This window comes from Boeremia exigua, assembly GCF_020726555.1.
Source record: "Boeremia exigua strain MPI-SDFR-AT-0100 chromosome Unknown C7974scaffold_4, whole genome shotgun sequence".
NCBI classification, from domain to species: domain Eukaryota; kingdom Fungi; phylum Ascomycota; class Dothideomycetes; order Pleosporales; family Didymellaceae; genus Boeremia; species Boeremia exigua.
The window spans coordinates 1,824,090-1,837,167 of NW_025763521.1; the positions used below are offsets into that span (position 1 = coordinate 1,824,090).

Sequence of the window (13,078 nt, forward strand, 5' to 3'; positions counted from 1 at the left end):
CGTGAGAAGTACATACAATACTTTTGCGTCCCCCCATAAATGCCGAAGAGAACCGTAGGAAAGAGAAAGGAGGTAGAACCAAACACACCAAGTCTATCGTGAAATGCCGCAAAACATTGAAACTCCGTTCGCAGCGCTAGCGCACGAGGCAGCGAGCAGTCTGGGTATATGCCCCTTGCACCTGCGGCTAGTCTTGCCCGACATCCCTGTCATCAAAGCGTCCACGTTTATCGGGTGGAGAAAGCCTTGGTGACAACGCGCTTCAGCGCAAGCTCCTTCTTCTTGAGGTCCTCGGCGGTGGAGTCCTCGACCTCGAGCTGGGCCATGGCGTCGGAGAGAGCAGCCTCGATCTTCTCCTTCTGGCCGCGCTTGAGGCGGATGGCAGTGGTGGGGTCCGAGACCATCTCCTCGACACGGGAGATGTAGGACTCGAGCTGTTGCCTGCCCTCGAACTTCTTGGAGAAAGCCTCGTCGGAGCTCTTGAACTTGGCGGCGTCGCTGATCATGTTCTCGATGTCCGAGGACGAGAGCTTACCAACGGCGTTGGAGATGGTGATGTTGGCGCTGCGGCCGGAGGTCTTCTCGGTGGCAGTGACCTTGAGGATACCGTTGACATCGACCTCGAAGACGACCTCGAGAACGGCATCACCAGCCTTCATGGGAGGGATGGGAGCAAGGGTGAACTCTCCGAGAGAGGTGTTGTCCTCGCAGTTGACACGCTCACCCTGGAAAACGGGGAACTGAACAGTCTGTTGGTTGTCCGCAACTGTCGTGAACGTCCTGAAAGATAATAGTCAGTATGTGAATGTCTGGAAGTAGTCGAGCATGTAAGAGACAAAACAGAAAAGCCCGGACCCTGAGAAGGTGGCGACATGATGATCTGACGATGATACTGGTGGATACTGGACACGCCTGGAAGTCGAAGTCGAGATGCGAAGGACAGAATCTCATGAAGATGGTGCATGCTGGAGGTAGACGATGATCTCCTCACATGACATGTCGAAAATGTTCGATAGCCGAAGATGCATCGTGAGATGTAACGAAGCACATGCAACGGTAAGGTACCTGCCGGAAACCGTTCCAAGGATAGGCCGTGGGGTCCAATGCAGAGCGCATTGTGGTCCAAATGAGAGGCTCATAACCAGTGACTCGTTGCTGAAGGTAGTCGATGCTTTGATGAGAGACCTACTGGAAACGACGGTACCCGTAAGGAGCCATCTCATGTTTTGCGTGATAATATGAGGGCGTGCATCATCCAATACGCGAAGGAGAATGTGGCCTCCATAGCATAGAAGAGTAGACGATATGCAGAGCCCATAGCAGCAGTTGGGATAGGGGCGGACACCAGGATGATTATGCGTGATCTCCATTCCGGCCTTGGTGGCTTTGATGCCGCCGCTTGGGAGGTCTTCAGTGTTGTCGCGGAGGTGGAGGTTGTGACGAAGAGCACCCAGCAGGATGTCACGCCACAGCTGGCTTCAGAGGCAGAACCATGATAGAGGCGCGGAGCCACTCCGTCAAACTCGAAGACGAGAACATAGACTCTCAAACGTCCGAGGTGTCTGGCGAGGGAGCTGTTTGGACCAGTCGACAGAGGGCGGAGCAGCACCTTGAAGGGTGTCCAACAGGCCAGAGGCGAAATCCCAGAGAACGATAGTGGCGATCTGGGTAACAACCACAATCGCGAAGAGACCTAAGCGAAGAGCTTATTCTGGCTATCGGGGACCTCCAAGCAGGCCCACACCTGCAGGATGATGGGCTGCAACAGGTCGCTGGAGGCAGTCATGGTGGTGACAGGCCAATGAATCCCTTGTTGAGTGAGTCGAGATGAAGTGAGCTGCTCAAAAGGCGAGGCAACAAACGTTCACAGCCGACCTTGGAGGCAGACGCAGTATCGTACTGTGTGAAGCAGTGGAGACATTGCTGCGAGGTGCCCGAAACCGACGATGTTGGTTGTGGTGTGGGTGTGCGGTGGAGGTTTGATTGTGAGAATGAGCAGCTTGCAGCCTTGTATGCCACCGTGAGTAGGCTGGCACCGCGACGTCAGGCGAGAATGCATGTGACGTGCAAATGCATGCACAAATCATGCAGTGTGCAAACGCGCTCGCATCACCGGCAGCGAATGGAAGACATGGGTGCCTCCAGTGTTGAATATCCAGTTTCCAGTATCCAGTATCCAGTAGTATCATCATCAAGGTCCGACTTACCAGGTACACCACTTACCAGAGTGTACCATTTTGGGGAAACAATGGGATGGAGAAAAATTCACGAACCTCTTCTTGACTACAAAATGGTTAGCAGCGTTCAACAGCAGGAATTTTTCCACCCACTTGTAGGAACAGTTTGTCCACGGGGGACGACGGGAGCGAAGATGTTACCCTCCATGGCGACACCAAGGGAGAGGGGAACAACATCGAGAAGGAGGAGGTCGGCAGTCTCGGCGGAGGTGGCCTTTCCGGAAAGGATACCAGCCTGGACGGCAGCACCGTAGGCAACAGCCTCGTCGGGGTTGATGCTCTTCTCGAGCTTCTTGCCACCGAAGAAGTCGCTGAGGAGCTTCTGGATCTTGGGGATACGGGTGGAGCCACCAACAAGGACGATCTCGTCAACCTTGCTCTTGTCGATCGAGGCGTCCTTGAGGACCTGGGCGACGGGGTCAAGAGTGCCAGCGAAGGCCTTCTGGTTCAGGTCCTCGAAACGAGCACGGGTGATGTTGGCGTTGAAGTCCTCACCGTCGAACAGCGAGTCGATCTCAACAGTGGTCTGGGTAGCGTTGGAGAGGGTACGCTTGGCACGCTCGCAAGCAGTTCGGAGACGGCGGAGGGCGCGGGCATCACCAGAGATGTCTAATCATGTTAGTTGCCGACTACAAGCTTGCGGGGGTGAAGAGTGGCAAACTAACCCTTCTTTGTCTTCCTGGTGAACTCCTTCTTGAAGTGGTCGAGGAGGTTGGTGTCGAAATCTGGAGAATTAGCAATGAACTACTTTGAACGGTACACAGAAAAGCTCACCTTGACCACCAAGATGTGTGTCACCGGCAGTGGCCTTGACTGTGAAGACACCACCCTGGATGTGAAGAAGGGAGACATCGAAAGTACCACCACCGAGATCGTAGATGAGGACGTTCCTCTCCTTCTCGGACTTTCCGGAGCCGAGACCGTAGGCGATAGCGGCAGCGGTAGGCTCGTTGATGATACGGAGAACGTTGAGACCGGCAATGGCACCGGCGTCCTTGGTGGCCTGACGCTGGTTGTCGTTGAAGTAGGCGGGAACGGTGATGACGGCCTTCTCGACCTTCATGCCGAGCTTGGTCTCAGCAACCTCCTTCATCTGTTGGTGGGGTCAGTGATTGCTTCCAGGCTGTGGTGTTCGCAGAAACGTACCTTGACGAGGACCATGGCGGAGATCTCCTGGGGGGAGAAAGTCTTGCTCTCGCCGAGGTAGTCGACCTGGACCATGGGGGAGTCGCCCTGGGCGATGACCTTGAAGGGCCATGACTGGATGTCCTTCTTGACGGTCTCGTCGTCGAAGCGGCGACCAATGAGACGCCTGGAAAAGTTAGTAAATCGCACGTGTGAGCGCTCGACATGTCAAAAACTCACTTGACATCGAAGACGGTGTTCTCGGGGTTCATGGCAGCCTGGTTCTTGGCCGCCTCACCGATGAGACGCTCCTCGCTGGTGAACGAGACGAACGAGGGAGTGGTAAAGCTACCCTGCTCGTTGGCAACTGTGGGCAAAATCGTTAGGCTCGGTCATAGCGACTCAGGAGGGCATGCGCATACTGATCTCGACATTGGTGCCCTCGTAGTTGGCAACGCAAGAGTAGGTCGTGCCTTTGCGAAAAGTTAGCGGACCATTGTGGGGTAATATTCAAACTGCGAGTGTGCGCACCAAGATCGATGCCAATGGCACCCTCGTAGACTTCGTCGCTCATATTGGATATATTTAACAGGAACGACCTGAAAAACTTTTGGGAGAGAGGAGTGGTGGAGGGAGGTGGGAGGCGGTGGGAGCTTTTCACACACGCTTATAGACTGAAAAATTGTGGGCGGCTCGCCCGCAGAGCGTACTAAGAGCCCGAGCGCGCTAACGTTCAAGTGCGCAAAACCGCAAAAATTATTCGCCGATTGTAGGCCTATCGATAGTGGACGATTGCCAACCGAGGCGAGATGCGGCTCCTTGCTTCTGTTGGTGCTGATGCTGGTGCTGATGCAACGACGGGTCTATGCTTGGCCTTAGTCAGTGTGAGATTCCGGGGAGCGCACCTGTCAAGGCCTCGTGCATCGTTCCGTTGGTTCGGTTTTGATCTACGCGACACTCGTGGTTGTTTCCCAGGTCCTTTGACACTTTTGTAGCAACCAACCAACAAACCGCTGAATTACGACTGAAATACTCCATTCGAGCGTATACTGTCAAATGAGACATAACTCTGATGAGACCTTGACATCATTGCTCCTTCTCGCCTGGAACTGCAGTTTGCCAAGTGGCTGGTTGGACGTCCTCAAGTGCAGTACTTCAGACGGTGTTACGTATGTGTTGCTCATCAAATATCAAAAATGTTCATTGCTGGGTATAGTCTTTAGTGTGGATACTCCCTGTAACGCCATGGCCTAAATGAATGACTCCCGGGCCAGCAGACCCATATCGACGCCGTTCCCAAGCCACAAAAGCTTTCCTAGTACTACGCCTGCAAGCACCCGCTAATCTCTCATACCTGGGTGTCATGGAACACAAAGTTAATATCTCTGGGTCTCTGGGTGTTGAAACGAACAAAGTTCGCATCTCCAGGCGGTCGCTCCTTCTTGGTGTTGCTCGTGAGCATGCTTTGAAGACTGACACAGACACTCTCCACGTTGTGTACAGGGCTCCAGCCTGCTTTGTCGAGAAGGTCGAGGCAGATTATGCCGTTGGTGTAGATGTGCGGGTGCCAGGGTATCGGGTGCGTATCGTCCCTGACAAAAATTACTTCAGGGGCCTTGAATGTGGTTAGCATGTGTAGCCGTGCAGATTGCAGATTTAGATGGACATGAGGTGTCGGAGTCGCGCTGGGGATTGGAAGCGTACCTCGATTGGGTAGTTCTGGCTGAACATGAACTTGAGTCTGTAGGTTTCACCTGCGTAGATCGGGTTTCCGTCAAGCACCTGGATATCCAGAAGCCAACTCTCGAAGTTGTCTGCGCTGACGAGCTTTATCCCAGGCGGAAGCTGGCCCTGCATCTACGGCAAGCAGTCAGCACATGCGATAGTATGCTCCTACGAGAATGGGACAGGGTGCCGTGTGGAGAACGAGGAGGTCGACGTACCTTGCTAAGCTCCTGTACACGCGTTAGCTATGGTCATCGATGTGCATGAGCTCGGGCTCAGCGTTGCTGAAGATTGCGCCGTTTACCTTGCCCAACCGCCTTGTTGCAAACATGTTTGCTGTGGTGTGGTGATGTGTTTGTCGTGTGGCGAGACTGAGATTCTCTACTGAATTTATGTGGTTGCTCTCTACGTCGTTGCCCGGCTGTCCGTGCCAGGCAGCTACCGCTAAGGTGGGGTGCGGGCGCTTTTTGTAGGCGCAGGAGCAGAAGTGAAGCTGGCCTGAGCCTGGGGTGTGCACAGATCAATAATCGGGTTAGTGAAGAGAGTGAGCACTGTTTGTCATAGAGTGTGATGCTCAAGCACTCGCGACGTGTTACGGGGAGCGTGAGCTCGAGCTCGACCCACATGCATGGAACCATTTTCCCGACCATTCACATGGCTGACATGCCAAGCACATCGTAGTGAGACTTTCTTGAATAATGTACAAGAAGCTATGCATTTTTTCACGTGACATGATGATATCTCTAATAAAACCGAGAGCCATGCGCCTTGCGTTGCTTTTCCAGCTAATGATATACACCCAAGATGACCAAACCCTCGTATAAGACGTGTACGCTGGCTTACGCACGACATTGCAACGCAAAAGAGAACCCCAAGACGAACGCCGCAAGAAGAATCATGAGTAGAAAGCGCCCTTTTGGAAGCTCTCAACTCCCATGTCGCCAGCCTTGCCCTCAATCTTTGGGCCTTCTACCTGCTTGCCGACCATGGTAGGAGTCGGACTCGCGGCACTGTTGCTCGTCATAGTCTGCGCCCTGCTGCCTGCTGGGCTACCGCTCTGGCTTCCGCTTGTGATCTGAGCGGGCTGCTTGCGCTGGATAGGCTCGAGGTAAATGCCCGGGAGGTATCCCATCCTTCCGTCTCGTGAGCGGCACTTCCACCATTCTGACGCGTTGCCCATAGGGTCGCTCTTGCTCAAGACTGCAACCATGTCACCTTTCTTGATTGCCAGGTCCATTCCTGACATGTTCGAGTCGGGGGTAAAGTCATAGAGCGCGCGGCAGAAATCGAGCTTGTTTGGGTCAATGGCTGCGGCCTGCGGGTTCTCCAGCATGCGGCGCTTCTCCGCCTCCTCTTGTGACCGTGCGAGCGCCTTGATAAGCTTGCCCATCAGATACGGCAGGCCGAAGACTGCAGCAATGAAGAAGAAGAATGGCTTCTTGGAGGGCTTGGGCGGTGCTGGTGAGCCATCTGGCAGCTTGCCTGTGAACGCATGGAAGCCTGCGGGCGTCAGGCCCATCGCATCTGCCGGCAGCGGTCGCCCTGTGAGTTTCGCGAACGCTGTCCGTATCCAGCGCATTAGCGTGTAGATTCCGAGCACCGAGCCGAGAGTCTGTCGTAGGTTGCCGAACTGCTCAGCGACCGACACCATGGCTGTCTTCGAGTTAGCTGTGTCCAGCTGCATGAGAGAAGGTAAGCTCACCGAAGAACGAGGAGTGCGTTGCCATGTACGTGCTCTGCAGCATCTGCGCAAACCCGCCGAAAGCGCCCACGATGTTCTCAATGAGCTGGAACGTCGCCTGCGTGCTTTGGCTGAACGACTGCGTGAGACTCTGGGGGTTGTTTGGATCGCCAGGCATGCCCATCCCACCATACATCCCGCCGCCGCCGTACATTCCCCCCATTCCACCCATTCCGCCATACATCCCGCCGCCGTAGCCGCCGCCGCCGTACATGGAGCCCATACCGTACGGCGACGAGTAGCTGTTGTAGCCCCCGCCGTAGCTGCTGTACGGCGAGGCGCCGTAGCCGCGGTTCATGTTGGAGTACGTCGATGCGTTTCTGTTTGCGACTGTGCTGAGCGTGTCTGGTACCGATGGGAGGGGGGGTGGTGCGCCTGCTGATGACATTTCGGGTGTTGGACTCGACCCTAGGCCTGTGGGTTTGTTAGAGGCGATCGGCGCAGATTGCGTCGCCGGCCACTTACCAACCGAGGCACTCGTGGCTCCGCCGCTCGTCTCCCACGGCTTTGGCGGTGATGGCGCCGACATGTCTGAAATGTGTCTCCTCACCACGCCGTCGTGCACCGGCCGATTGTCGCTGTGTGGAGCGCTGCTGTCTCGACGATATCGGGTGCGCCAAAGGGCTGGGAAACGCGGATCCGGCCTGTCGAAGCGAGTTTGCGGGGTTCGCCGGGGTGCGCGGTGACGAGGTGGTTCGACGAGAAGTGTGACAGAACCGCGTGCTGCAGACAGAAATTAAAGGGTATCAAGGAGAAAATGAGAGGCGCGAGTGTCGCGGGGAAGCGTGCAATGATATGGTCGTGATCGCTCGGGATGCGGCAATCATGCCTCGGTTTCTGGCACTGTCTTTGCACATGCCGCGCGAGTCATCGCCACTCAACGCACGCATGAACGCTCCGCTGCTCGGACTGCCGCTACAGATCGGGCGTTCCGTGCGAGATGATAACAAATCAGTGTGCAACGGACAAGGCTCTGGCGAGATATCGCCGACTGCTCTTTTTTGCGCCTCACATCAGCACTCCCAAGGCTCGCAGCAGAAAAGAACCACCGTACAACAGACACGTTATGTAGGACTTTACGACGGAATAAGCATCTAATTGGCATGTATTAAAGAGATAGATGGTCTAAAGCAACCCTGCTGTAGACAGATGTTTCCCTTCAGTCGCCAATGGGAAACATTGAGTGCACCCAGCTGTCAGGATCATAAGCTACGAGGGCATCGATCTGACCTTCTGCCAATGAATCAGGGAATTCGTAGTCGTCTTCCATCACTCTGGCTGTGATGTGTGGAAAGTGCCACACCACCGCAAATTTCAACTTCTTACCCACAGGCCTTTTGAAGTAGTTCGAATCCCCTCCCTCAAGATTCCCCTGTCGATGCATGGTGCTCTTCGCCCGTTCCTCTCCATTGCCTAAAACCTCAAAAGCGTCAAATTCACCACAACCAGTTGACCAACACGAGCAAGGTATGTTATTGCGGTCGCTGCCGTACTGGAGAATGCGAGGTATTGCGGCATTGAGGAACCACCATGCGGGCGCGTCGGATATTATGCCATGATCGCTGCCACGGTTCTGATAATGATCCATCTGAAACTCAATGAAGAAGGCTTTGGAGGAGCCGGACCAACCGTCTATGAGCTTGTTAGTGAAGTTCCCCATAGCGTGTAGATGGCCACTTACAATGTGACGTAGCGTTCGGTCTCGAGTATGGACAATTCCCGTCACATTGCTTGTCAGAGAATACTGCAATCTCATACTCCGAGGTGTCAAGTGTGCCGTCGAAAGGTTGGCTTTCAGGCGCCACCTTATTACCAGCAGGAGTGACAAAGCTCAGTGAGTTGCCGAAAGCACTATCTCTGTCAGCAATACATCAAGACGTCAAAGGAAACACATACTAGTCAAAGGTACCGGATTGGCGCGGATCGCCTAAGTTAGCAAGGAACGAGAACCCGGTTGCTTGAGCAGGGGCTGTCGACGTATAGTATGCAACACGATCCCAAGCTCCAGCTCTTTTGCGCACTTCAGCAACGTCGGTTGCTGGTTCTGACTGTTGGGCTGGCGTGGGTCTCGACGCAAATCTGGGATGCTCGTGTCCGAGATGCTGGCTGACTGTCTGCGTGTTCTGACATGTGCACTTAGTGTTTGAGGAATTGGTGCCGGTGGGAGGCCAAGCAATATTAGGAGTAGGTAAACACGGCAATGGCGGGCCAACATATGTCGTGTTGGGTAAAGGTGCTGGAGTACTGCTAGAACTTGTTCCACAATCCGTCACTGTGACAGTCGAGGTAACAGTAGACATAGAGTCGCATTTGGTAGTAGTTGTCCAAGTCCGCTTGACATGTGGCTGTGTATAGCCCGTGTTGCCAACTTCCATACTGCGCCGTTCCGGGTCTCGCCGTTGATTGTAGAATGGGGTAGAACTCCGTTTCCGCATTCTGAACGCTTCGCTGGGCACCTGGTACACAGCAAGCTGAGATATGTTCATGGGACCACGGAGGTGCATCGATACCTGGCCATTTCGTCAGTGTGGGAAGAGAACCCGTGACAGTGATGACCACCTCTCCAAATAATGGTGTGAGTGAGCTAGTAGCTGGGTACCGAACAGTCTCATGACCACAGATTCCAGTACTAGGGTCGACGTATGTAGTGCGGTTGTATGCGCCAGGCTGACTGATGTTTCTGTACGTGATAGCCTGAACTTCAGAGCAATACTAGTTGCCATCCGAAGCACGCTCAGCAGTGCCAGCGCATAACTGACCAGCTGTCTTGCTGTGCGCAAATGGAATAAAAGTGGCAAGATATAAGAGATGCCTCATGTTGAATATGTGCGATACGTTGATGCGGAGACTGATGTAGTGTGATGGACAGCGCGCAAGCAGAAGAAAATCGCGCAGATGGAAGCCTGATCAGGAATGTGAACGCAATCACTGACCACGCTACATGGTTCTCATATGGAAGCAGCGATGCCGTGAACGAAGGCACGTAATCTGGTCGTCTACAGCACCTGCCGTTGAATGCTTTTGAACCTGCCATGTAATAGACCTTGAAGGCGCGGCTTTCTGCTTCGTGACTCTCAACAAGGAGGTGCACAACGCAAAAAACAGTGACGAAGGATCAACATATCGAGCAATCTAGTCTATCGAGCAATTAGCGCTTGTTCACAATCTTGATTGAAAACAAAAGTATATGCGATGGCGATAGTATCAGAAGAGTCGAGTTGAATGCATCGTCCTTAAAGGGACTGATATAAGAGGTGCCAGAAAGAGCATCGAGAAATCATCATTGAGGAGGTAACGCGTGTGGTGAGTAAACTTACACTATAGTTTCGGGCTCTTTATTGCTGCGCTACCGATGGGCAGTCGTGGTGGCAGGATGAAGTCTTAAACCACACACGAGACCAAAGACTGGCTGGTGAGTTGTACTGATGTTGAAGCGTCTTCGAAGATTTTGTATCGCGCCAAAGGCTTGGCAGCCGTGCGCCTGCCATTTCTTCAAGCACCCCCGTTAGCGCCTGCCTAAGCGAATTTTGAATTGTTCACCCACTGCAACAAACCCTCGTGCCTCATCTCGACTCCAGTACTAACTCCAGCCTCTCGCCAAATCCTCAAAAATGGGTCGTCTTCACAGCAACGGAAAGGGCATATCGGCCTCCGCCATCCCCTACCTCTCGCAACGCCCCGGCGTGGTTGAAGACCACCCCCGAGCAGGTTGTTGAGCAGATCAGCAAGCTCGCGAAGAAGGGTGCCACTCCCTCCCAGATTGGTGAGATCCTTCGTGACTCTCACGGCATTGCCCAGGTCAAGAGTAAGTTTTGCGCATTCCAACCCGTTTTGCGCACGCGCTAATTATCCGCAGTTGTCACCGGTAACAAGATCCTCCGTATCTTGAAGTCGAACGGTACGGTACCCTGCCCATGTTGAAGCGCAAGTCAACAACAGCTCTGCCCGCGTGCATCTGTAGCGCTATATAAAACTGCCTCTGTTTAGTGCAAAGCTGACAGAGAGCCATTAGGCCTTGCCCCCGAGATCCCCGAGGACCTCTACATGCTCATCAAGAAGGCTGTTGCCGTCCGCAAGCACCTTTCCACCAACCGCAAGGACAGGGACTCCAAGTTGTACGTTGTCACAATATCTGGATAGGAGAGGCATTGGACTAACATGACGCAGCCGCCTGATTCTCATCGAGTCCCGTATCCACCGTCTCTCCCGTTACTACAAGACCGTCGGTGTCCTCCCCCCCACCTGGAGGTACGAGAGCGCCACCGCCTCCACCCTCGTCGCATAAGCGTGTGTGGAAGTAGTCTGAGAGGGCGTGGAAGTAGAAAATATCCAAATGGAGTTTCACGGGCATGGATGCTTTACGGACTACCCATGAAAGGGAGCCGGGTCATGATCTGGAATGAATGAAAAGCATTACCTCAATTCAAACACATTCTCGTGCATTCGGTCTATCTCTTGCATGTGATGGTATGCGTGTGGGGATAAAAACGAAGCCAGGCACAAGATACCCTCTTCGTTTTGATGTTCGTGACTTGCGGACTACCACTCAGTCGGGTAATGACACTATATATGACACTATAGGGTAAAACTTACTATGCTGGATCATAGCCTCAATCTGCCACTGTCTTGCATGCAATCGCTCACAATTCATGTTGATCGTACTCAACCGTTCATGGCTACACTGCAATGAGAACATGATCAAGTGGATATTCGTACTAGATACTTCGTCAGTTTCGCAGAAGAGTAGCTGCGAGGCAATTGATTGCCTGTCACAGAAGCCACAACGTCCATCCACTTGAACGTTGCGTGACCACCCGATCCCGCCTGTGTCCCTGACAGACAACATCGCGCGCAGCGTAGACCCTCCGCCAGGCATCGCATTGTCTGGTTCATTCGTATGTGGTATCATGCTAGCGGTGCATTTATACTGCGACCCATGACAGCCCGCTCTCTTCACTGCTCTTGTATTGCACACGTGCCTTTCATCATGCGCTGTCCTAGCTGCTGTAATCCCAAAGATCTCACCCCTCGATCTCAGCACTCTTCATAGCCAAGAACTCGCTCAAGAACTTCAATGGCTTTTCCGGCTCGTTTGTTGCCAAGTGCTTCATCGCCTCGAGCAAGTGCGGTGTGACGTGCTGGTTTAGGTATACGCGCGTCGGGCTGCCGTGCGGGATGGGATGCGTGGGCGCTTGCTGTGGCCCACTAGGGTGCGGGGAATTGCGCGACGAGACAGGGGCTGCTGGCGCGGGCGTGGGTGTGGGTGCTGACACGGGTGTTGGTGTCGGTGCTGGTTGCGATTCCGGTTGCGCTTCGGGCTGAACTTCTGGAAGTGGTGCTGTTTGGGATTCTGGCTGTGGTAGGGTCAACAGAGGTCTTTCGAAGCCAAGGGTATGAACTACCTCTGTAGAGACTGGTATATCAGTGGAGTCTGCCATTGTCACGTCTGCTGTCTCAGTGGATGCAGCTCCGTTTGTGATGGGCGTGGGCTCCGTTTCTGCGACTTGCGACGCGGCATCCAGTGTAGGTTCGTCCATGTTCTTTGTTGTTTCTTTGGAGCAGAGAATAATTCAGTGTTCTCGGCGCGTTATTCGCGTGACCGAGGGTCGTTTCCGAGGTCCGTTGGCTGTTTGTGAAAGTTGCGATGTGAAAAGGCTCGTCGATGATGCAGTTTCGCGCTAGTCACCTTGCTCTTGTCCATCATCACAGTCCAATTGATCACAATAATATGTATTCGAATACTCGAAGTCCTTCTGGAGCAACTAAAACTACACTTTTTGATCTTCTATTGCACTATCGACATGGGTTCACTAAAGAACCGTGGTGATGAGGGTGGTTTAGGCTTCACGTCTCATTGTCATGCTATCTTTCACATGACCCTCGTGACATCGACGAGTGACCAGCGGTGGCTCTTTTGTCTTTATTCAACGCTTGTAGACTAACATTAATTCTACAGTGTGAACGTTCAACAAAGAACCTTTGCTCGGCACAGCCTGGTACATTAAGTACGCAAGTACTGCAAATGATCATGTGCGACACAAGGATCTTCTCACACGACTCCCGAATCAATGTGCTACTACAAGCTTCATATCTTCTTGCGCTGTGGGCATTCGACGTTTTCAGAGCTGCCGGTGGGGTTCTGCAAAGCGGCATTGGTCGTGCCTATCCACGTCTCAGGGCAGAGGGAGTCGATCATGTCAACCAGGCCGAGTCTCTCTCCAAGAACAGACAGTGTGCAAGCTAAGGATCA

The 13,078-nt window shown here is 53.5% G+C and overlaps 6 protein-coding genes across 6 annotated transcripts; 1 reads left to right on the forward strand and 5 right to left on the reverse strand.

The window, feature by feature from the left end:
- Nucleotides 1–227: 227 nt before the first annotated feature.
- C7974DRAFT_411511 (heat shock protein 70 family) lies at nucleotides 228–3,936 on the reverse strand (the record flags this gene model as incomplete). The annotated part of the gene is made up of 9 exons (XM_046143565.1): nucleotides 228–780; nucleotides 2,274–2,283; nucleotides 2,331–2,846; nucleotides 2,903–2,962; nucleotides 3,012–3,330; nucleotides 3,384–3,549; nucleotides 3,603–3,729; nucleotides 3,785–3,835; nucleotides 3,894–3,936. The coding sequence occupies 9 exons, from the start codon at nucleotides 3,934–3,936 to the stop codon at nucleotides 228–230; spliced, it is 1,845 nt and encodes a 614-aa protein (XP_045999286.1).
- A 774-nt stretch (nucleotides 3,937–4,710) lies between these two features.
- Nucleotides 4,711–5,418, reverse strand: C7974DRAFT_411512 (ubiquitin conjugating enzyme; the record flags this gene model as incomplete). Its single annotated transcript, XM_046143566.1, has 4 exons — nucleotides 4,711–4,977; nucleotides 5,067–5,219; nucleotides 5,306–5,317; nucleotides 5,392–5,418. 4 exons carry the CDS (start codon nucleotides 5,416–5,418, stop codon nucleotides 4,711–4,713), a joined length of 459 nt encoding a protein of 152 aa, XP_045999287.1.
- A 311-nt stretch (nucleotides 5,419–5,729) lies between these two features.
- C7974DRAFT_390795 (Peroxin 13, N-terminal region-domain-containing protein) lies at nucleotides 5,730–7,698 on the reverse strand. Its single transcript, XM_046141504.1, has 3 exons — nucleotides 7,294–7,698; nucleotides 6,790–7,242; nucleotides 5,730–6,740 (listed from the first exon to the last, which is right to left on the reverse strand). Exons 1-3 carry the CDS (start codon nucleotides 7,355–7,357, stop codon nucleotides 5,983–5,985), a joined length of 1,275 nt encoding a protein of 424 aa, XP_045999288.1. The 5' UTR covers nucleotides 7,358–7,698; the 3' UTR covers nucleotides 5,730–5,982.
- Nucleotides 7,699–9,645, reverse strand: C7974DRAFT_462379 (putative TOS1-like glycosyl hydrolase-domain-containing protein; the record flags this gene model as incomplete). Its single annotated transcript, XM_046146199.1, has 5 exons — nucleotides 7,699–8,460; nucleotides 8,510–8,679; nucleotides 8,725–9,338; nucleotides 9,388–9,527; nucleotides 9,561–9,645. 5 exons carry the CDS (start codon nucleotides 9,643–9,645, stop codon nucleotides 7,988–7,990), a joined length of 1,482 nt encoding a protein of 493 aa, XP_045999289.1. The 3' UTR covers nucleotides 7,699–7,987.
- A 147-nt stretch (nucleotides 9,646–9,792) lies between these two features.
- Nucleotides 9,793–11,113, forward strand: C7974DRAFT_411515 (40S ribosomal protein-like protein S13; the record flags this gene model as incomplete). Its single annotated transcript, XM_046143567.1, has 5 exons — nucleotides 9,793–9,797; nucleotides 10,407–10,633; nucleotides 10,685–10,726; nucleotides 10,841–10,943; nucleotides 10,996–11,113. 5 exons carry the CDS (start codon nucleotides 9,793–9,795, stop codon nucleotides 11,111–11,113), a joined length of 495 nt encoding a protein of 164 aa, XP_045999290.1.
- Nucleotides 11,114–11,738: 625 nt separating this feature from the next.
- Nucleotides 11,739–12,630, reverse strand: C7974DRAFT_153623 (uncharacterized protein). The gene is made up of 2 exons (XM_046135824.1): nucleotides 12,231–12,630; nucleotides 11,739–12,182 (listed from the first exon to the last, which is right to left on the reverse strand). Exons 1-2 carry the CDS (start codon nucleotides 12,363–12,365, stop codon nucleotides 11,850–11,852), a joined length of 468 nt encoding a protein of 155 aa, XP_045999291.1. The 5' UTR covers nucleotides 12,366–12,630; the 3' UTR covers nucleotides 11,739–11,849.
- Nucleotides 12,631–13,078: the final 448 nt, after the last annotated feature.